This window comes from Phymastichus coffea, unplaced genomic scaffold (genome assembly GCF_024137745.1).
Source record: "Phymastichus coffea isolate CEN01 unplaced genomic scaffold, Cenicafe_Pcof_1.1 PCOF00001, whole genome shotgun sequence".
In the NCBI taxonomy this organism is placed as follows: Eukaryota; Metazoa; Arthropoda; class Insecta; order Hymenoptera; family Eulophidae; genus Phymastichus; species Phymastichus coffea.
Window position 1 is genome coordinate 15,233,436 of NW_026706812.1, and position 21,412 is coordinate 15,254,847.

General features: G+C 33.5%; 1 protein-coding gene across 1 annotated transcript in view; it reads right to left on the bottom strand.

Annotated features, from left to right (window-relative positions):
* Positions 1-21,036, bottom strand: part of LOC131669586 (uncharacterized) — a 196,390-nt gene extending 175,354 nt beyond the window's left edge. The window contains exons 1-2 of the mRNA XM_058944607.1: positions 20,758-21,036; positions 1,620-1,664 (exon numbers count right to left, since the gene is read on the bottom strand). Coding sequence (XP_058800590.1) covers positions 1,620-1,664; positions 20,758-20,830 — 118 coding nt within the window. The 5' untranslated portion in view covers positions 20,831-21,036. The remainder of the gene's footprint in view (positions 1-1,619; positions 1,665-20,757) is intronic.
* Positions 21,037-21,412: the final 376 nt, after the last annotated feature.

The following is a 21,412-nucleotide window of genomic DNA, read 5'->3' on the forward strand; positions in this document are numbered from 1 at the left end:
GAAATGCTTTTAATTCGGCCAGGTGGAAGGATATCTTGGAGGCGCTGAAAAGCAACTTCGGGATCCAGCCATACCTGCTTCGGGTTGTGGAGGATTACCTAACAAACAGACGGATAACATACGAGACGATCGAAGAACAAGTAACGAGACAGGTCACCGCTGGCGTGGCACAGGGGTCGATACTGGGACCTGACTTCTGGAATGGCTTATACGATAGCTTACTTCGGCTTGGGATGCCGCTCGGAGTAATCCTCGTCGCTTACGCTGATGACGTGGCGGCGGTGATTACGGAGAGGTCCCCCGAGCTGGCGCAACTGGCGTTGAACCAGACCATGAGACGAGTCAGACGATGTATGACAGACCACGGACCACAACTCGCAACAGAAAAAACGGAACTAATGTTTCTCACGAGAAGACGCATATAGACGATATGAGGGTGGGGACATGCGAGATGGAGACCAAGAAGGAAGTCAAGTACCTTGGGGTAACCCTCGATACGGGTCATGGGTACTTCCGACGATACCTTTACAATATGAACAGAGTACGAACACTCGACTGTAAGTACTGTGGACACGAACGAGACAATGCGGAACACACGTTTTTCGCGTGTGACCGTTGGACAAGACTCAGACAGGAACTGGAAGGAACGGTCGGCAGCATCACCCTCGATAACATTGTGGTGTGCGTGAACCCGACTGGTGGCGCTTAATCGCTACCTATACGGAAACTTTACTGAGACGTAAGAACGCGAACGACTGCCTGACAGATGACTGAGCAGACGAAGTGACGCGACGTAACGAGATACGGAGGAACGATACGAACGGACGAACACAGACAGAACCTCTAGTCAGAAGTAATATCAACATAGTCCTTGGCTGGGGGAAGGACACCAAGGAGATGGCGGTTTAGTGGCTAGGCCTCCTTTTTTCGGGGAGTCCCACATAACCCCTCAGTCAGCAAGACTGAGGGGAATCCGCAAAAAGGATTCCGCAACTCCTTGTAAAAAAAAAATAATAATAATAATAATAATAATAATAATAATTATGATAATAATAATAGAAAAATTTTAAAATTAAAACTTCTGTTTCGGTCGATACTGATTTTCGATTTCAATTTAAAAATGAAAACAATTTTAGTAGAAAATATGATTTTTTTGTTACGTGTTATAACTAATGTTATTTGAATCACTTTGAAATTCATTTGGCACATTTCGAAAGATATCATACAAAATATATGCCAACTAAGTCACTTGGGGAGTGCTTTTTGACAACCTCAATTTGGTTGAAAATGAAATCAAATTTTTTAAAGCAAACATTCTATATTCTATTAGAGCACTGTAAACATGGCAGGTTTCGAAAACTAATTAGGTTTCATAATTTTTAGGCTTCCGCGGAAAAAATTCAACAATTGCCACAATTTTTACCATAACGAATGGTCATAGACGATAAAAATTATCAGAATATCATTATTTTATTTTAACATACCACGGCGTCTCATGTTTACGATGACTCTATAATCTTTTTGGTATTTTAACATATATTTATCAATATTAATTTTTTTAGGGTACAATAGTAAAGAGAGATTTGACACAGTTGGAAACAGCTGATCGGTTAACTTACCTTGACATTTTAGCCGGCCACATAAAGTTGGATCCTTTACAATCTCTGTAAATCAACAGCAATATTATACATGTGCAATAAATGTACTAATAGTATATGCAGATGATAAAACTTTTTTTGATGATGAGATGGAGTCTAAAACAATTAATACAACGAATGTACAAATTTGCAGTTTCTTTCTCTTATTGTCATTTTTATACGTGAAGGAAAATAACGCTCGATTAGATAAAGTAAAAAAGTGGTAAAAAAAATTTTTGCTGTTTTATTAACTAATTCATTAATCTCTTCTTGAAAAATTTACCAATTAAAAAAAAAGAACACAAAATTAGAACACCAATGGAAGAACATGTCCATTATGAAAGTAAATTTACTTACAATTCAAATATAGTAGGGTCTCTTTTTAGTCGGAGCAAATTATTTTGTCAAATGAATAATAAAGCGAAACATCATACTTTTATATGCTGTAAATAAGCCAATCAACTTCTATGAAAAGATAGGATAGGGTAGAAAAAGATTATAGATATTACTGAGTTTAGCTATATCTCTTTCGTCATTAACACTAGAGTGAAAACTTTGTAAATATCACATTTCAGCCATTATGGAATTTTTTAGCCACTTTCTCTAAATTAATTTGAAAATCAAGAATATTAGCATTAATTCAAATAAAATCATTGTTACGTTCACACGTATGCACGTTAGTGACCGTATCTATATTCACTTATACGGGTTTTAAATGCACTTTCATTTCGCCAATATATTTGCATCACATTGTTCACAACTCAGCTTATAAACTATATTTGGTGGATCAATATTCAGAGTGACATCTTTAATTAATTTTATAAAAGAAACATCTGCATGGTACCTTTAGTATATAACAAGTTCTATTATAAAATTAGATGAGGATGTAATTCTGAATATTGATCAATCAAATGTAGTTTATAAGCTGAAATATACACTAACACAAAATATATTTGCGAAACAAGCCGAAACATAGCCATGAATTTTTATTGGTTAATATTAATATACTTGATTTAGAATACAATTTTTGAAAAACAACTAATATCTAAGATATTATACATAAATGATGTTTGCTCTAATATTAATAACAAAGAAGATACAACTCAACTCAATTATATCTGTAATCTTAATACTACTGTCCTGAAGAAATGATTGACTTGTTCAAAACATATAAAGGTACAATGTTTCATTTCATTATTCAGTTGACAAAATGATTTTCTCCGTATAAAAACATACTTTACTAAGTAATGGAGAAATTAGACCGACAACCCGTGACTATCTGCACAAATTATTTCAAAGGAATGGGTTCGGGAAGCGCGAACACTTTGACGACTGAATGGTATACCGAGCATGGCACTAACGTAGAGACGAAGAACCGTGAAAGCTGAACTACAGTGACACTCATTTTAATTAAATTAATTAAAAGTACAAGAAAAAGAAAACACATAAATGCGAATATAAATCCAATCGAAATTAAGTCGAAATTAACCCTTTAACGTCACATGGATCCTTTTCAAAATTGGCTAAATTCATGGACAATAATAGTAAATGATACTAAATCAATTCACATCATATTTACTTTCCGTAAAGATACTTGTCCACTTATTAAATTAAACGACAAATATATTCCGCAAAAAGATCATGTCAAATTGTTAGGAATACACTTGTATAGAAGATTGATATGGAAAGAACAGATATTCACAAAATGAAAACAGCTGGGACTGAAATGAAGGAAAATGGTTCATTGGAGAAAGATCGGAGCTAACAATCGAAAATAAAGTTCTGCTTTATAAAGCTGTACTCAAACCAGTCTGAACCTATGGCTTTCAACTTTGGAGAGCTGCTTCGAATTCGAACGTTGAAATCTTAGAAATATTTCAATCGAAAGTCTTATACAATATAGTACACGCGCTGTGGTTCATTCCAAACGAAATTCCAAACATCTAAAATGATTTACAGATTGCATCAATAAAAGAAGAAATTAAAAATTTTTACTTAAAATATAATATAAGACTACGAAACCACTCAAATAAACTTATCAGCAAACTTCTATTGGAATCAATTACGAACACTTTGTCTACTTTGGATGGCTAGGAGAACACGCGGTCGTAAAAACAGAAATATTTAACTTTTCTAATACCGGTATTCTATGGTAGCACAAGATCTTGCTATCTACCTGCAAGGTATAAAGAAGTAAGTGTAATCCTGATCTCAAAGCAAAATCAATATCTCTAAAGATACAATATGGTTTCGAAATAGGCGACCAGTGCACAGTAATCGGCAATATACATCTACTTATTTTCAAACACCCACAATGCAACAGACCTAATCAAGAGAGAGTATAGGACCATTTTTACAGTATAGGGAAGAATGATGTATTGTAAACGTTATTTAAGTACTCTGTATATGAATGCGATAGAAGAAAGTTTGCAGCAAAAATAGGATTGATTCTGCTATCGAAGGATAACTTCGTAGTCACCCTTCTGACGTCAAAGAAAATAGCTTAATTAGCCTTTTAAGGACGGAACTAGTCAATATATCGACCACTTCGATATCATATTATTTTCGAATTGTTTCGGGGGTAATATTATATGTTGAATACAGGAAACATAGTGTTATCATTCTAAAAAGCATATTTGACCTTGAAATAGTGATTTCAAGGTCAAATTTTTTATTCGGTATTTCGACCTGAAAATTAGTTACCTTGAAAATTAGTATTATTTTGATACTTTGAACATGAAACAAATAGTGTTGCGTTTAGTAAAACGCATTTTTATAGTGATTATTTGAATTATTTATTACTATTAGTTTCTTGGCAGATTAACACTTAGTTATTTTTTTTTGCGAAAGATTTTTTATTGACAATATTCTTATTATTTCATCATTCTCTTTATTGACTAAGTTGTCAAAAAATTAAAAGCAATTACTTTTGATAAAATGGCTGATACTTAAGCTTGGAGTAGTGGCGAGTCTGAACCTGAAATACAAGATTTGGAGAATGAGGAAATTCATGAAGTTGATTTGGTAGAAAATGATTATGATGAGACTCAAATTTTTGAAAACGCGTATTTTTATCCATCAATCAAAGATTTTCAAGGTACTTCTGAAATAAATCCTAACATCTCTATATCAGGGAATAAACCAATCAATTACTTCAAATACTTTTTTTATTTCCCTCTGATTGAAAGAATTATAGATGAGACGAATCGCTATGAAAGGCAGAATCATGTAGATCGGCAATTCCATCATAAAACTTGGTCTCCTTTTATAAAAGATGAATTTTAACATTTTCTTGGCCTTTTAGTTCTAAGGGACCATATTCGAAAAGGTGACTTGAAAGATTATTGGTCTAAAGATTCTCTACTTTATACTCCAATTTTCGGTTAAATAATATCTCGTAATAGGTTTCTTACAATCTTACGCTATTTACATTTTCATGATAATGCAGACACCTCGGAAATCGCTCACTATTCTTTTGTGAAAATAAAACCAATAATAGACTATCTACAAAGTAAATTCTTAGCAGCTCTTATTCCAGGCGAATATTTGTGCATAGATGAAAGTCTAGTATTATGAAAAGGCAGACTTCGATTCAAGCAGTATATTCCTTTGAAAAGGAATCGGTTTGGTAGCAAACTTTTTGAATTAGTAGACTATGAGACTGGATTCATTTTGGGCTTTGTTGCCTACACTGGCGCTGATATTGATTATTAGAAGTTTAATTTGAGTGTTACTGGGGATATTGTCGCTCATTTCTTACAACCTTATTTTTACAAGGGTTAAGTCATATACATAGATAACTGGTATATTGGCAGAATTTTTGCATGATCGCGATACAGGAATGTGTGGCACGATAAAAACAAATAGGAAAGCAATGTCAAAATTAGAAAATAGAGCGAGGTGAAGTTCAAGTTGCTTATAATAATTTGTGGATGGCAATCAAGTGGCAAGATAAGCGTAGTGTTTGCATGCTTACAACTGTTCACGAACCTGAGTTCTGTACCACCGGTAAAAAATACTATCAAATCAATGAAAATATTATAAAACCACGATGTATCCATGAATACAACTAAAATATAATTGGTGTTGACAATGTAGAAAGACCTAGAACCTAGAAATTTATCCTAGAAAAACATAGACCTAGAAATTTATCTATAACCGAAACAGTTAGAAAAACAATGAAGTAGTATTGCAAGTTATTTTTCTATCTTATTGATCTAAGTTTATTTAATGCTTATTCTTTATATAAAATGAGAAATGAAGGACAAATGCCCTTTCCTTCAGAAATCACAAAATTGGCAGACTAAGAACTACAGCATTATACAAGGGATCCTTCGGCATCAGGACAAGCTTCATTGAAGAAATACTGAAAAATTGTGCCAATACGTACTAGATATTATAAGGGGGATTTTGTGTTAATATTGTACACGTATACACATATGCAGACACATGAACGCACACTGTGGACTTGACAAACCATGAAATCTCATGTTCCTGAAGAAAACCACACACACAAATATACGTGTACGCAAGCACAAAAAAATTGTAAATCTGACTGTAACTTCCAAGTGATATACTGTAGGTAACGAAAATATTGGTCATTTATATTTAACGAATCACTATTAATATTTTTTACAAGAACTGAAGCATTCCATCTTTTTTCAATTTGCATTGTTTTTTTTTCATTTTTTTTTCAATTACATATCCAAAAAAATCTTGTTTTATTAATTTTTTTTTAAATTTCAAATAATCAGACCAAAAGCACACACTTGATTTTATTAATTGATAGATCTGTAAATTTATAGATTTATTAAAAATGCTTCAAGGTGCAAAAACTTTTTTAATTATTAGCCTCGCCATCTATATTTGCTAACATTCAGTCGATTTACTAAGACAAGGACAAAATTTACTTTTTTCAATATTCTGTAAGTCCATACCGTGAATGAAACAACATTTTTTTAATGTTTTGATGGTATTTCCTAATAAATTTATTCCAACTTTCGAAACTGTCGTTTAATTTTCTGTGTGATGATTGGTTACTCAGATATCGACAGTTAAAGACAAAAGCATCCTTTTCATTTAATTTCAGATATCTCTGCGACAAATAGATGTAGCTATCATCTGAAAAAGAACATTGAGGCTGAATAAACAAACTGTCTGATTTATATGGTCGATTACTTACAAAAATATTCTCCGTAATTGTAGAGCATGAAAAAGAAGACAAAAAATTTTGATATTTTTATTTCACTCTATTTTTCTTTGGATTGAATGTAACTATGTCTTCTAAAGAATTTTGGCCTAAAGATCCAAAAACTAAGGTTTTGGAGCTTCTAAATGCTGTTTTGCGATATGATCATTTCCCACTTCAATATACCCGTCAAAATAGAAATAAAGTTTGAATTTCTTTTCCTTTAATTTTTGCAAGTAGCTAATCTAAAAGTGTGAGTTTCATATTTCAATAATAAATTCATTTCATGAATAATTAACACAGATATAATAACCTGCAAGAATGGAAATATATTTAAAATATTGAGTCATTTTAAGAAAATATGAGGTTATACATTAAAATTACGCTAGAATTATTCGTAGAGGAGACCGGAGCTAGTTGCCCGCCGAAGTAAATTGGTCGAGTGTTTGTAACTCGTGTTTGGAACAACGGATAACCCTACAGTTGATACCAATGATGTAGTGCATATTTTTTTTGGTTTTTTGAAAGATAAATAATTCAAGGTAAATAATTAAAAGCAACAAACTTTGATCATACAGCATGTTTATACTTTTATCGATACATGTATAACTGAGAACAATATTTAGAATGCGATTTTGTTTACACTATAGTCATACTTGACTTGAACAGATATAAAAATATAGGTATTTGCCGATGAACAAGAGAGAAATCTTATATGCTGTATTAACAAATCTATAGATATCTATTTCGGGCTTTCATTAAAGAAAGTAAGGTAGTTAGCAAATAGCTACATGTTTTCATTAAAATTAAAAATGCCGTAGAATTTGATTGAAGAGAAACCAGCTGTTAAATGATTACAGGCTATTTCAGTGGCTATAAGAGACTCGATTTTTTAAAACTTTGTACATTTGTTATATATACTAGTGGGGGTATACCCCCCTGTTCGTTACGCTCGTCGACCCCCATACTTGTAAAAGTTTATTTACAAGATATAAAATACAGAATAACATAACATAGTAACAAATGTAATATTTTTTTAAAGTATATTTTATTATATAATTTTTAAACATCTTATACAAGGTGTCCTACTTTACACTTTGGAGGGTCTCTGATAATTATGTGACTCTGGTAATTATTGACTTTAACCTTGAAAATGACCCTTATGACAACTAACTTTTATTTGAAACGTGTGACAGGGCTCATAGCGATGTTCGCTGGCCCTGTGCGCGGCACTCTCCTCATACAGATGTGGCGGCGGAGCATGACTATGGTGATATAGCATTTACGCGCTCGTGTCGTTGCAGGGCTGGAGAGGGGAGGGCGCGGCCAGCGAAGAGGACGGCGCGAGAGAGAGCGAGGGAGAGGGCGAGAGAGCGAGAAGGGCGAGTGAGAGCGCGGAAAGCGTGACTCGGCTACGAAAAGAGAAGAGAAAAAGCGAGCGAACGGACAGAATAGAGGTGTCAGTCAAATAGCCCGGACACACAAAAAGTTTGAGTCGACGGTGCACCGACAGCTAGAGAAGGACTAGACTTCGTTTCCTGAGGTGAACATTCGGCTGTTTCCAGCAGCCTCACCATCCCTCATTATTCGACGAGCAATAAGTCGGGGACGCCCGGCAGCGACCAGCAGACCGTCGCCGGGGATTCCATGAGCCCCATTTCCGGCGGGGCTGCGCTTCCGTCGACGGCGGCTCTCCACCAGCGAGCCGCGGGCGGAGATAATATATACCCGGTCGGTCGAACACCTTTGTTCTTACGCGAACTTTCCCTCGCACCAGCTCTCGCCGTTATCGTTAGTGACGCGATATAATTAGTCGAGCGAATGCGCTCCTAAACGTGATTAAATCGTTGCTTTTATCCAGTCGAGCGAATGCGCTCCTAATTATCGCCCATTGTCGCGCCTTCATGGTTTGAGCGCGTACGCTCACCATCGTGAGTGTATTAAAGAGCAATAGTTTAAGTGTCGTCTTGGATTGACGTAATAAATGAGATCGCCTCTTTGTAAATTAAACTGATTTGCTTTCTTCACCTTTCCCGTTATCGTGTTAGTTTCGTGCTCGTGGGAATTTACGCCGGCTCCCTTTACCGGAATTGAGCCCACAATTAATCGCAGGGGTGCAGCGTTGGCGTAACGAAGCTGCGATCATAACTGTCCCCTTTGCATGGCATCCCTTATGTTCTTTCGGCGAGAGAAGTTTTCGCATCGCTTTGTGTGACGGAGAGTGAAGGTGACCGTAAAGGCAGCTAGTTGGGATCGCGTTTCTTTCTTTTAATTGTGTCATAATTAGTGCGGTACATTGGTTGACCTTGGCGTTTCTGGGGAGTTCGCGGAGTTGCGGGTAAGTAGCGGCGAGACGCTGGGAAAGTTTAAGATTTTATTCGAATTGAGTTTTCTTTATTGTCGATATTGTCTACACGCTAGGCTCAGGTTACGCTGAAGCCCGAACGTTCTGAGAAAGGCAAACGTGAAAACTGCTTTTGTTTACATCGCGCGATTAGCGCCAGTAATTTGAAGTTGAGTGTCGAGTTCGAGGCGACATGGCGTTTCGGCTAATGTGTGTGAGTGCATGATATGAAAGTATGTGACGAGTAAACAAAGTACAACATTGGCATCATTATTTTTAGCTGTGGTAAATTCGAAGAGAAACAAGCTTAAGTTAAACGAATCTACGAGCGGCAAGTAGGACTTTGTGTTACGCGCTCGCACCAAAGTCACCGCTGCGGGCAAACACAATGTGGGCACGAATAATCGTCGCGAAACGATAACAAATTTTCGGTGGGTTGTTTGTTTACGCCGGAATAGGCGAGTGAAACGATGCCGCTAGCAAGGTCACCGAAGCAGGATAATAAAAGAATTATGGGAGAGCATGCGAGAGATGCAGCTTAATGACTTGTTAGTGTGGATGTCGGCGCAAGGTTTGGTGATAGACGGCACGACGGCAATTGTACAGGATAGAGCATTTCGCGCATTTTTGTATAGTGCGCGCCACGAGTCGGCGCCCCCGGTGAAGGCGGAGGACTTCGTGGCAGGTGAAATTCCGACGATCGTTGATGCGTCAGCGGTACAAGCCGAGTTTTGCGAGTTAAAATTTTAGATAATATTAAAAGTATTACTGATGGATAAATAGTGGCTAAACAAAACCTTATGCTTGCAAATGAAATATTTTTAAATAAAGTTAGTTATAACTAATAATAACAAATACATGAAAAATATTGAAATATTATAATAAAAGTATCTTGTTATTCATTTGTTTGAGACTAATAATAAAAACCTTCCAGGAAAAAGTTAAAATTTTCCATATGTTAAAACTAGATTTTGTTATTTTTTCATTTATTAATGTGATTCTCTAAAATATAATTTTACATAATTTACAATTATATTACTTTATGAATTCTATTACATTAAATCTATGTCTAAAATGACACCAATATGTCGAAAAGTCGACAAGAAATTAAATAATCTAAATTATATATGTCTGTAATAATATTTGTATAAACGTTTCATATAAGTCACCATATGTCGAGAATTCGATACCGTAAACAAGATAATTTATACTATATTAACATTTAATTGAATACATAAATATAACTTTAAACATGATGTCATTAATACTAAATAATATTACACCACTATGTCATGTTGACGACGTCTAAAATTCAATATAAATTATAATTATATATAAATTATATGTAAGCTTAGGTAAATTTATGTAAATTGTATATTTAATGAAATGATGTAATACAATTTATTTTATCAAACATATTACATTCTCTTTATATTCTATAGTTTCATAACATTTTACACATATAGAGTAACTAATACGACTCTACGTATATACAGGTGTGGGTGTGTGTGTCTGTATGCATATGTGTATGTGTATATATATTCTCCATACCAAAATTAACGTAGCACCTAGTTCCGACTAAGAAAGTGTACCAATTTGAAGATCGATATCTCAAGTAAAAAATGTTGTAAGAAGATTAATTTTTTTTTATAAAAGTTTGAAATTCCTACTTTAACATGGTGAAACTCGATTTTCTATTTGACGCAACCCTTACTTACACGACCTTGAATTTCAACGTCATTTTTTAAACCTCAAAAATTGTAAACTTCCGCAGTGAGCCCACGTATGGGTTATTTTTTACGATAATTTTAACCACTATATCTGAAGGTACAACTTTTTTTCTTTTATTAAAAAAAGTTGACCTGCTATGATTTTTTCCGAAGATTTTACAGCGTTTTGAAAACTGTATTTAAAAAACGCTTTTTTTTCGTAAAAAATTTGATAATTTCGGTGTAGAGTGACTCGACTTCGTAGATTGACATGTCAAAATGAAATGGCCATATGCAAGGGGTTGATTCTGATCGAAATCGAAAACTTGTATCCAAACGAAAGTAATATTACCGTTGATTTTAGCGTTACCTAATAAACATTATGGGGAGGTAGTCAATCGGGCTTAATTTTTATATATCCAATTATTGCGCCAATGATAGTGTAGTTTATGAAATATTAAAACACAAAATTAAAAAAAAATAGAAATGACTGATTATCTTGTGCAGCCAACGTATTAAAGATACTTTGGTAAAACAAATAAATCAAAAATTTAAATTATCAAGTAGTGCACCGTTAATTTCATTATCGACGCCAAGCCTAACGGATAAAAAGAGTACTATAAAGAAAAAATAATGGATAATAATAATAAGATCATTATCACCGAAATCATTGCTAACGATACGTGCACACTCAAGAAATTCTTAAAAACAGTGAATCAAATAAGACTATGTATCAATGTAAGAAGCTTAAATGCTAATTTTAATAAATTATTAGTTCTTATAAATAGCCTGAAAAATAAACCTAGCATAATAGTTTGCACTGCAACTTGGAACTTGGATCATCACCAGTACTTCAATATAACTAGATATTAAATGTACTATAGCAATAACAGAATCAATAAATCTGCTGGAGTTGTAAATTATATTAGTGATGATTTAAAGAAACTACAGAAATAATACAAATAAACAATTTAAAAAGAATATACACAAAAATTTTACTACATAATAAAAAAGAACTTGCAATCGCAGCATTATATATATCATATGATATACAAAAAATAGTTTTTCATTGATATAAAAAACTTTTTAAAACTATATAAAAAAATTAAAAATCGTATAATTGTTGGAGATTTTAACTGTGACATACTCGTACTAAGCCAGGATATAATAAACCAAGAATTTCTTCAAATGCTATTAAAAAGTGGATACTGGCCGGGAATTAATAATGTAACCAGGCCATCTACAGAAAACAATAACAAAGATACTTGTATAGTTAACTTATTCATGAAACTAAAAAATTCAGATTACAAAACATTCATAGTAAGCACAACTTTTAGTGATGACTATTCTATATTAATGTTATTAAATAATATAACTAAAATCAATACTAATAGCTATATATAATAAGAAAACTATCAATTTCCAAAAATTACTTAATATCACTAGGAATATTAACTAAAATGAAATAAAATTTATTATGAATCCAAATAAGACAACCAACAAATTAGTTGACAATTTTCAACAATACATGAAGAAACGTCAAAATAATGTCAATTGTAAATATGAAAAGAGCAATATATTACCAAAGGAAACGGCGACTGTTAATGACGATAGCTCACTCGATCCTTCTATACGGTGCGGAAATATAGGCAGACTCTCTGAAGACAAAGAAATACTGTAAGACGATGATGATGGTACAGAGACAGAGCGCACTGCGAATCGCTTGCTCCTACCGAACAGTCTCTGTGCAGGCTGTTTTGGTGGTGGCTGGCGTTATACCCGTGGATCTCCTAGCCTTTGAACGCAAAAGGATCTACGGGAGTAGCGCGGACGGAACGAAAGAACGCGGCAATCGCTGAGCGTGACAAGACAATTGATATGTGGCAAGGCCGATGGACAGAAGAACGAAGTGGTAACTAGAGTCGATGAATCAGATCATCTCGAAAAATCCAAAATCAAGGCACTACGCTGGATCCGAGTAGTTGAGCTTCCATGTAAAAGCAGCAAAAGAGTCTTGGCACTCAGTACGCCAATTGCGTTCACAAAAAGTTGAATTATACTCAAAGTGCGAGAAGTATGATTTTTCGAAAGCAAAAAGACAAAATTTGCGCTAGCTCTTCAAAGCAGAAATATCACTATAAAACACGGGAGGGAATTATTGACAAAAATGCGATCGTTGAATAATAATGCTTGCGAGAAAAAAGAAGGGATTTCGTACGAAAGCGGGTTTGCTCTCAACGACGTGTCAAGTATGATTGCTCACTCCGTCATTGCTCAACACGATGTAATTTATTTGAATCCTGGCACGGTTTTGCTATACGATTTAGACACAACTGGCAGATTTCGGAACGACGATATCGTTCAAGTAAGGTATTATATTGAGTAACTGCAAATTTAATGAAAATTAAAATATGGTATCGGCACTTGCAGATCTCGGCGGAGTCGTTTTCAGTCACGAAATTCTTCAACGTCTAAATAATCCCTTCCAAAATCTTTTCTCAAAAATTAACTAAGGTTACAGAGTTGCATGTTATAAATGGAGAGTTATTTCTTCATAAGAATGCTGTACAATCTACCTCTACAACAAATGCCTGTAAACAATTTTTAGACTATCTCAACAGTTTTGGATGTCTTATTATTTTATCAACACATAACGGTTTCTCGTAAGGATTTTTATCGACATCGTATACTTGTTCTATTATAATTCACTTTGTGTAAGCCAAAAAATCAATTATTATTTTTAGATTTGAAAATCCGCGACTAATCAGACTTATGCAACAACAGGGATTATATGAGAAGTTTCTACAAATAGTCAAAGGATTTGTTGATTCTTACCAATTTCTCAAAAAAATATTATTTGAGAGAAAAAAACAAAAAGGAAAATTTTCTGTTAAGTCGTTGATGAAAGAGTATCTGCCCAAAGAAAAATCAGATAATCTGCATAATGCCGTGAATGACGTACAAGTCCTAAAAAAATTATTGATAAAACTAGTCGAAAATGAAGCCACCATCAAGACACATGCACAAAGTATTTATGAAGTAAATAATAAGAGAAAGATCAAAACAAAAAAAAGCATCTATCAAACCTGATTGACTTAAACTCAAAGTACAGTTGAAAAATAGCACTATTAATAAATTTGCTGCAGCTGGGATTACGTATTAAATCATGCAAGTAGTTTTGAAAATAATGGATAATAAGGATTGTACACATTATGCATGGAAAATCTTGATAATAGATCAAGAGTGACTAAGAATGTCAAAAGACTGCAATTTATTCATAGTTTATTTACTGAAAAATCGTAGAATAAAAGAAAATATGTGTATGAAAGAAGAGAAACTGTTAAAAAAATTTTACAGAACTTGATGTGTCAACGAATTAAATTTTAAGATAATTAACTAGATCCAAAGATTAATAAGTAAATGAAATTAATATTTTTTTAAATTAAAAACTTAAAAATGCTTGTGATTTGACTGGAAGTTGTGGAAATATATGTTTATGTATAACTTATTTATTACTATTCATTGAAATCTGTTGTATATATTGTTATAATTTATAACATATATTTAAGGTTGTAATTAATTATGACAATACCCTAAAACAAACCATGTCCAACAATTCTATATTATTATTGATAATTGTCCATTATTACTTTTGAAATGCGTTGATAAATTCAAATTATTTATTTATAACAAGAAAAACAAATGATAATATAGAATATACAACAAGACTTAATTAACAGAATGATTTTCTTGTTGATTGCGAAGAGAATATATGCTTTTCAATTTTGAGTCATTCGAATTTCCCTCGCACAACGGACATTTTCTCTCTTACGCTTAGGCATTCATAAACCTGGTTATAACGACCTTTACATTGCAATATCTTTTGAATGAGCACATTGACATCTTATTTAAAAAATATCATCGTAATCCTTGTGATTTGAACGATAAATTGCGAGTTTTTTAGATCGATCTCTAGTTTTTTAAAGTAGATAAAAAATAAATAATCTCTACATCGAGGGTTCTCCCGTAAGAGGTTGAAGTAGTCGATGTTTGAACGATTCTTTCTCGAAATTTTCATCGTTAAGGTGGGCTGCAATTTTTACGGGGCATTAATCATAACTTAAAGAATAATCCCTCAAAGTTTTATTGAGATCTCTAGTTTTTTCATTTATAGAACAAGTACCTGAATTCCTATTGTGTACGAATATTGTTCTTAAAATTTTTTTCTAATTACCAGAGATATTCGATAAAACTATAGAATATTTCAATGATTTAAAACTAAACAATAAAATTATAATGAATTTGATTCAATGGGTGTTTTGAAAAGAACACACACAAATGTTCGGTGGGAAATTTGTTTTTCGCTAATTATGTATTTCTATAATTATGAAGACAACAATCCCTTGAGCTCACCTGAAGTATCATCCAAATCTGGTGCTGTATGCACACTTCTCGCAAATTAAAGGAACAAAAATTTTTTTTTTCAAAATTTTTTGATGTTTTTCAACAGGCTGTATTTCAGTAAAAAATGATCGTACAGTAAATAAAAAACAAAGATTTTGAAGCTTGAAGACTCTAGTTTTTGAATTTTTCGGTTTCAACATTTTTCGGAGTACCGGTAGCCATGCAATTCTTGGATAAAGCACAAAGAAAAAATTTTCAAAATTTTTTACCTTTTTTTTCGCTTTACGGGTATGAAAAAATTTTTCCGAGCTAAACCAACGCATAGGTCACATAGCCTGTTTATTCAGCTGCAATTTTCTTTTTACGGGACTCTGATACAACCATTTGTTTTCGAGATATCGAATTTTGAATGCAAAAAGATCTTTTTTCATTCAACTATCGATATCTCTGAAACTACTTGTCGCCCAGCGAGCGGACAGAGGATTTCTTTTTTCTGAGAAAATTTCCTATAAAAATTTGTAATAGTAAATTTCAAAAAAAAAATTCTTTCTAGCTGTAACGTTAACGTAAAAAATGTGCAAAAAAATGCCATTTTGCCTTTTTTTGGTTAATCAACTGCATCTTCGTTAATATTGGGGGGGTTAGAAGAAAATTTGATAGCCTAATGTATCCCAAAGATCCCTCTAAATTAGTAGATTGATTGGTTCAGCGGTTTTCCTGGACTGATTGATTGAAATTTTGAAAAAATTAAGGGAACAAGGTTTTTGTTCTCTAAACTCAACCTAATTTTTTATAAAAATCAATCATTTCATTTTTCTTTACTATTATTACTTTTTACTCAATTTATTATTATTAGATTAATTATCAAAAGATAAATTTTTTTGGAAATTTTCGAATTTAAAAAAAAATTTTTTTTGTCTTTTTTTTGATAATTAATCTTTAAAAAATACAAAATTGAATAAAAAGTAAAAAAATTAAGTTATTGATTTTTATAAAAAAAGGAGGTTGAGTTTAAGAAACAAAAACCTTGTTCTCTTAATTTTTTCAAAAATTGAATCAATCGGTCCAGAAAAACCGCTAAACCGATCGATCTATTGATTTAGAGCGGCCTTTGCGATACATTAGGCTGTAAAATTTTCTTGTAACCTAAACTTTTCCCCTAATATTGTAAGAGATATAGTCGATTAACCAAAAAAAGGCAAAATGACATTTTTTTATTCTTTTTTCACGTTAACGTTATAACGGGGTTTTGACCCAGCGCGGGTCACTCGTTATATAAATTACGAGGGGATTAAAACAGCTCGGTGTGGGCCTCGTAATAGGCTGCGCAAAGCCTAACCCAGCAGCAACAGGGACGTCGTGGTGCAGCGTCTGTTACCTTGGCCCGCGGAGAGCGTCGTGTAGTCCTATGGGCGCTTTGGAGCGATCACGAAATTCAGGCGCGAAAGCCGGACGGAACGGGATTGCTTACGATAGGTAAAAAGGAAGCGCAAAAGAAGAAAACAGATATACGAATAACATCGAGTTTACTACGGAGAATAATACAAAATTAATACGCAGCGTAAGCGGGAGAGAGAGCGGCGAAAAGCTAGCGAGAGAGGCACGTATTCGAGATGGTACTTACAATAATATCTCGGCGTTAGCCCTGCAGGCGATATCCTCAGCCTCGCACGTGGCTCGCGATAACGCGCAGTGTGCAGCTCGGGTGCAGTCAAGAGGCGGGCGGCCTTAGAGGCTCTCACGCGTGGTCGCAGGAACTAGCCCACCAAAGGCACTAGGGGCAATCTCGGTACCGAAACCTTACACCGAGTGGACACTCGCGTATTCGCAGGCAACCGAAATGTCAGTCACAAAAGTTAGTCGCGAAAAGTCGGACAGCAAAAGATCGCAAGCACGTGTATAGCCGCTCGTCACACGTCCACGTGCTTCGAAGTCGCCGGTACAAGAGAAAGTCCTTATCGCGGGGCTTTGTCCTGCTCCACTCTCTTACTCGCGCGCGTCGCGCCGGCCTCCCGAATTCTCTCTCCCTAGCTCGCCCTCTATTAGCGCTCTCTCTGACTTACCTTTAGCTGCCATACAAGTGAGATAATTATAAGATAATTATATATATAGGAATAATTATAATTATGTACGGGGAGAGAGAGACATAACGAGGGTCTGGCCGCTCGTTATAACGTTACAGCTGGAAAGAATTTTTTTTTGAAATTAACTATTATTTAAGATTTTTATAGGAAATTTTCTGCAAAAAAAGAAGTCCGCTTGCTGTACGACTAGTAGTTCCAGAGATCTCGGCAGTTGAGTGACAAAGGATCCTTTTGCATTCAAAATTCGATATCTCGAAGATGAATGGTCGAAACCGAATCCCGTGACAAGAAAATTGAAGCTGAATAAACAGGCTATGTGACCTATGCATTGGTCTAGCTCGAAAAAATTTTTTCATACCCGTAAAGCGAAAAAAAAGGTAAAAAATTTTGAAAATTTTTTCTTTGTGCTTTATCCAAGAATTGCATGGCTACCGGTACTCCGAAAAATGTTGAAACCGAAAAATTCAAAAACTAGAGTCTTCAAGTTTCAAAATCTTTGTTTTTTATTTACTGTACGATCATTTTTTACTGAAATACAGCCTGTTGAAAAACATCAAAAAATTTTTTTGTAAATTTTTATAGGTAACCATTAGGTTACCTATAAAATATCAATCGAACATTCTGGCTATAGCAATAAACGAGCTTAATTTCTTTTATGAACTCGGAATCGAAATCATACTATTAAACATAAAAAAAAAATTTTTTTCGTTGAACTGGTCGTATTTATAGAAGATAATTTTGAATTACATTCTTGAGTCGGTCTAACAGAAAGTTTTAATTAGACTATTTTTTGTCACCAGAATTTGATTAAAAACAAAATTTGGATGCATCGAAAAAATCTGGAATTACGAAGAATACGTGTTGTATAAAATTCATCATTTTCATGACTTACAAAATATTTCCATCAACATAATGCGCGACATATTTGAGGATATTAGGTAGGTAAGATTTGGCTTTATTACTTCACTATTTTATTTTAATAAAAGGTTTAATATTCTTAGAAGATTGTAATAATAACTTGTGTCGACTTGATTTTGGAGTCGGATGTAATATAAAGAAAACCTACTGAGATTACTGAAAAATTAAGAACAAATTTAACGTTGTCCAAAATGTTGAATTTTATTACTGGTCTGTTAGTATCATCTGATTATGAAAAATAAAGTACATATTTACTTCTCCGCAAAATAGTAATAATTGCATCTAGTAGCAAATTACATTCATTGACTTATGAGTATTTAGAAATAATTTTTTTGCATATTTGGAATATTTATTGCAGCTTTCTTTACTTTTCCACATTCGTTCAAACCAATCCGTAATTTCCTGATGTATTATCCACGTTGTATGAAATTATTTGGACCTTTATGGAAATCATGTTATCTACGTTTTAAATGTCGAAACCAGGAAGGTAAGGGATTTGCTAGAAGTACTCGTACTATAACTAAAGTTAATATTAATCAAAATATTGCCACCAAATACCAACTAGACCTAAATTATCGTCATGGCAAAAGAAACTGCTGAATTTGTCATTTCATTGAAAAATTGCAAGTTAATATTAACAAAATGTTTAGCAGATATACGGAAAGTATAAACATTTAATAGTTTTAATGAAATTAGAGTTAAGGCCATTTCCTTTTATGACAAACCTATAAAAATTAACAGTATTTACATGTTCCCTTCTTCTTCACACCCGGTTTTTCGATTAGTCCATGATATGTACATTGAAAATTCTAAACATTGTTTTATAACAAAAACAAAATATTGTGTTTTAGATGACTGCTAGATGCTTATGAAGTTTATAGTATGGATACTTTCATTTGGGAAAAATGAAAGAATAGGACATTCACAATTGTTATATAACAACTATGGTTATAACTACATTAACAAACAATAGATATAAAATAAAGCTTTATTAATTATTGAATTTGTTTTACCATATCAAAATAATATCTTCTTGATTTCATTTTATATTTTAAAATATCGATTAAAATTTTAATGTATAGTTATAGCATTTGATTGAATTTAGTTTGAATGTAGGTGACATCTTTGCGAGCGATCAAAAATATGGCCGTATGATATACAAGACACATTTTCCAACTTATATATATGTAAAATATGCGTGTTAAATGAATATTTAATGAGCGATATGCATTAGGTTATGGGGGTATTACCGGTTATAATTTTGAAAAAGTCATTTTTTTTCATTTTTCAACTAATTATGCCTTCAGAAATCACGTCCTAAATTTTTTTGTGATATTCCAAAAAATGAAAAAGTTACAGCAGTTTGAGCGCGCGCACTTTTTTGGGTCGGTAAAAGGTATTTTCGGTAATTGGTACTGTATCGACAGTTGTTCACCGTTTACTTTCAAATAATATATAGATGTATATGCGCCTATGTATGGTCCAGGGATAGCAGACTGAGCAATTGTAAGTAATAAATATTTCGTTTTTAATAAAAATATTGAACAAATTCATAATAAAAAACTTTAAACGCGTTTTTCTCAAAATGACGTTCTTTCAAACGGCGGACGCTTAATCTCCGGATTGGCTCGACCGATTTAAGCCAAATTTGGTGTGCTTCTTTATTCAAGTATCCTGTGTGGTAATTTACCACAATATAAGCAAAAAATGAACCTGAAAAAAATGAGCAAGTGAAAAAGTGAAAAAAAAACGCGATTTTTTTTATTTTTTCAAACTATCGCCATTTTTTTTTTCCTTGTAATTTTTTTAAATATTGTGGTAAAATACCACGTAAGACACCTTCCTTTTTAAAATGCCGTTTGGTTTTTTTGTTTCAGATTCTTCGTTCCCGACCTTATCTATCCGTCATGGGACGCGGCATTTTTTAACCTATTGACTTCGACGCACACTATAAATTATTAAAAGAGATGAAAAAAAATCAAAAAAAAATTTTTTTTAATCTTCAAATCATATATTTCATCTGTGGAAATTTGCAAATTGATATAGAATAAAGGAATTGAGAAAAAAAAATTGAAAATTAGCCTATTTTTTGTTATTATAACCGGTAATACCTCCTTAAGCGAATTTAGGTTAGAATGAATAACGATAATTTACATTATGAGTATTGCGATGTATTAATTGACGTCTCTCAAAACTTTCATAATAGGCCTTGTTATTAATCGAAATTTTTCTTATTATGAAATATTAAATCTTCTTTCATTCGATTTCTGAACAAGTAAAAATTATTATATTCGTTATATATTATTGGATTGGCAAATTTTATTATTTCAGATAACAAAATTTGTCAACAACAGCAATATATATATATACACAATTATATATAAATACATTATAATTATTAAGACGTATGTATATGAGAGAAATGCAATATGCAATAATGATAACATATGCTATCAACGAAGATGATGCTTACCTCCGATCGCTTGACTTTCGATGAAAAGTGTGACAAATATGCCGAGCACTATCCAGTAGTAGTAACTTAACATATTGATGAATTGATAATCTGACGGGTTGATAATCAGCCGATAATAGCTAGTTACTTAGTCAGAAACTTAATCAACATTTCCCCGAAACGGCAGTATGAGGCAGAATTAGAACGAGTGAAGCTATAACAAACATATTCGGCTCGAACAAACTAGCGAAGCAAATCGTTACAGTGGCTCGCATCCCTTGAGCGAGATATACTGATATAGGCCCGCTGGCACTTCAGACGTTCGTTTTTTTTTATATATTCTTTTTAATAAATTAGCTAGTTTAGGAAGCTGTTTAGCCAGAACTTTCCTGTGTCGACTGACTGGATGTGAATGAGTGACTATACAGTCGTTTCAACTGTTGCATTGAAGTTCTTTGGTAGTGCCGACTCACCGAGGGGTCTAAAGGTCTCCGCCTTTCGATAAGATAAAGATGAGAGAGAGAGAGAGAGAGAGAGAGAGAGAGAGAGAGAGAGTGAGAGAGAGAGGAAAATAGAGAGAGTGAAAACTATTATCTGCCAGTCATGGCAGTGGCTGGACTATCCTTTTTTGCATCACAGAATCCGCGTCTTCTGTACGCACGTCTTCTCTCTCTCG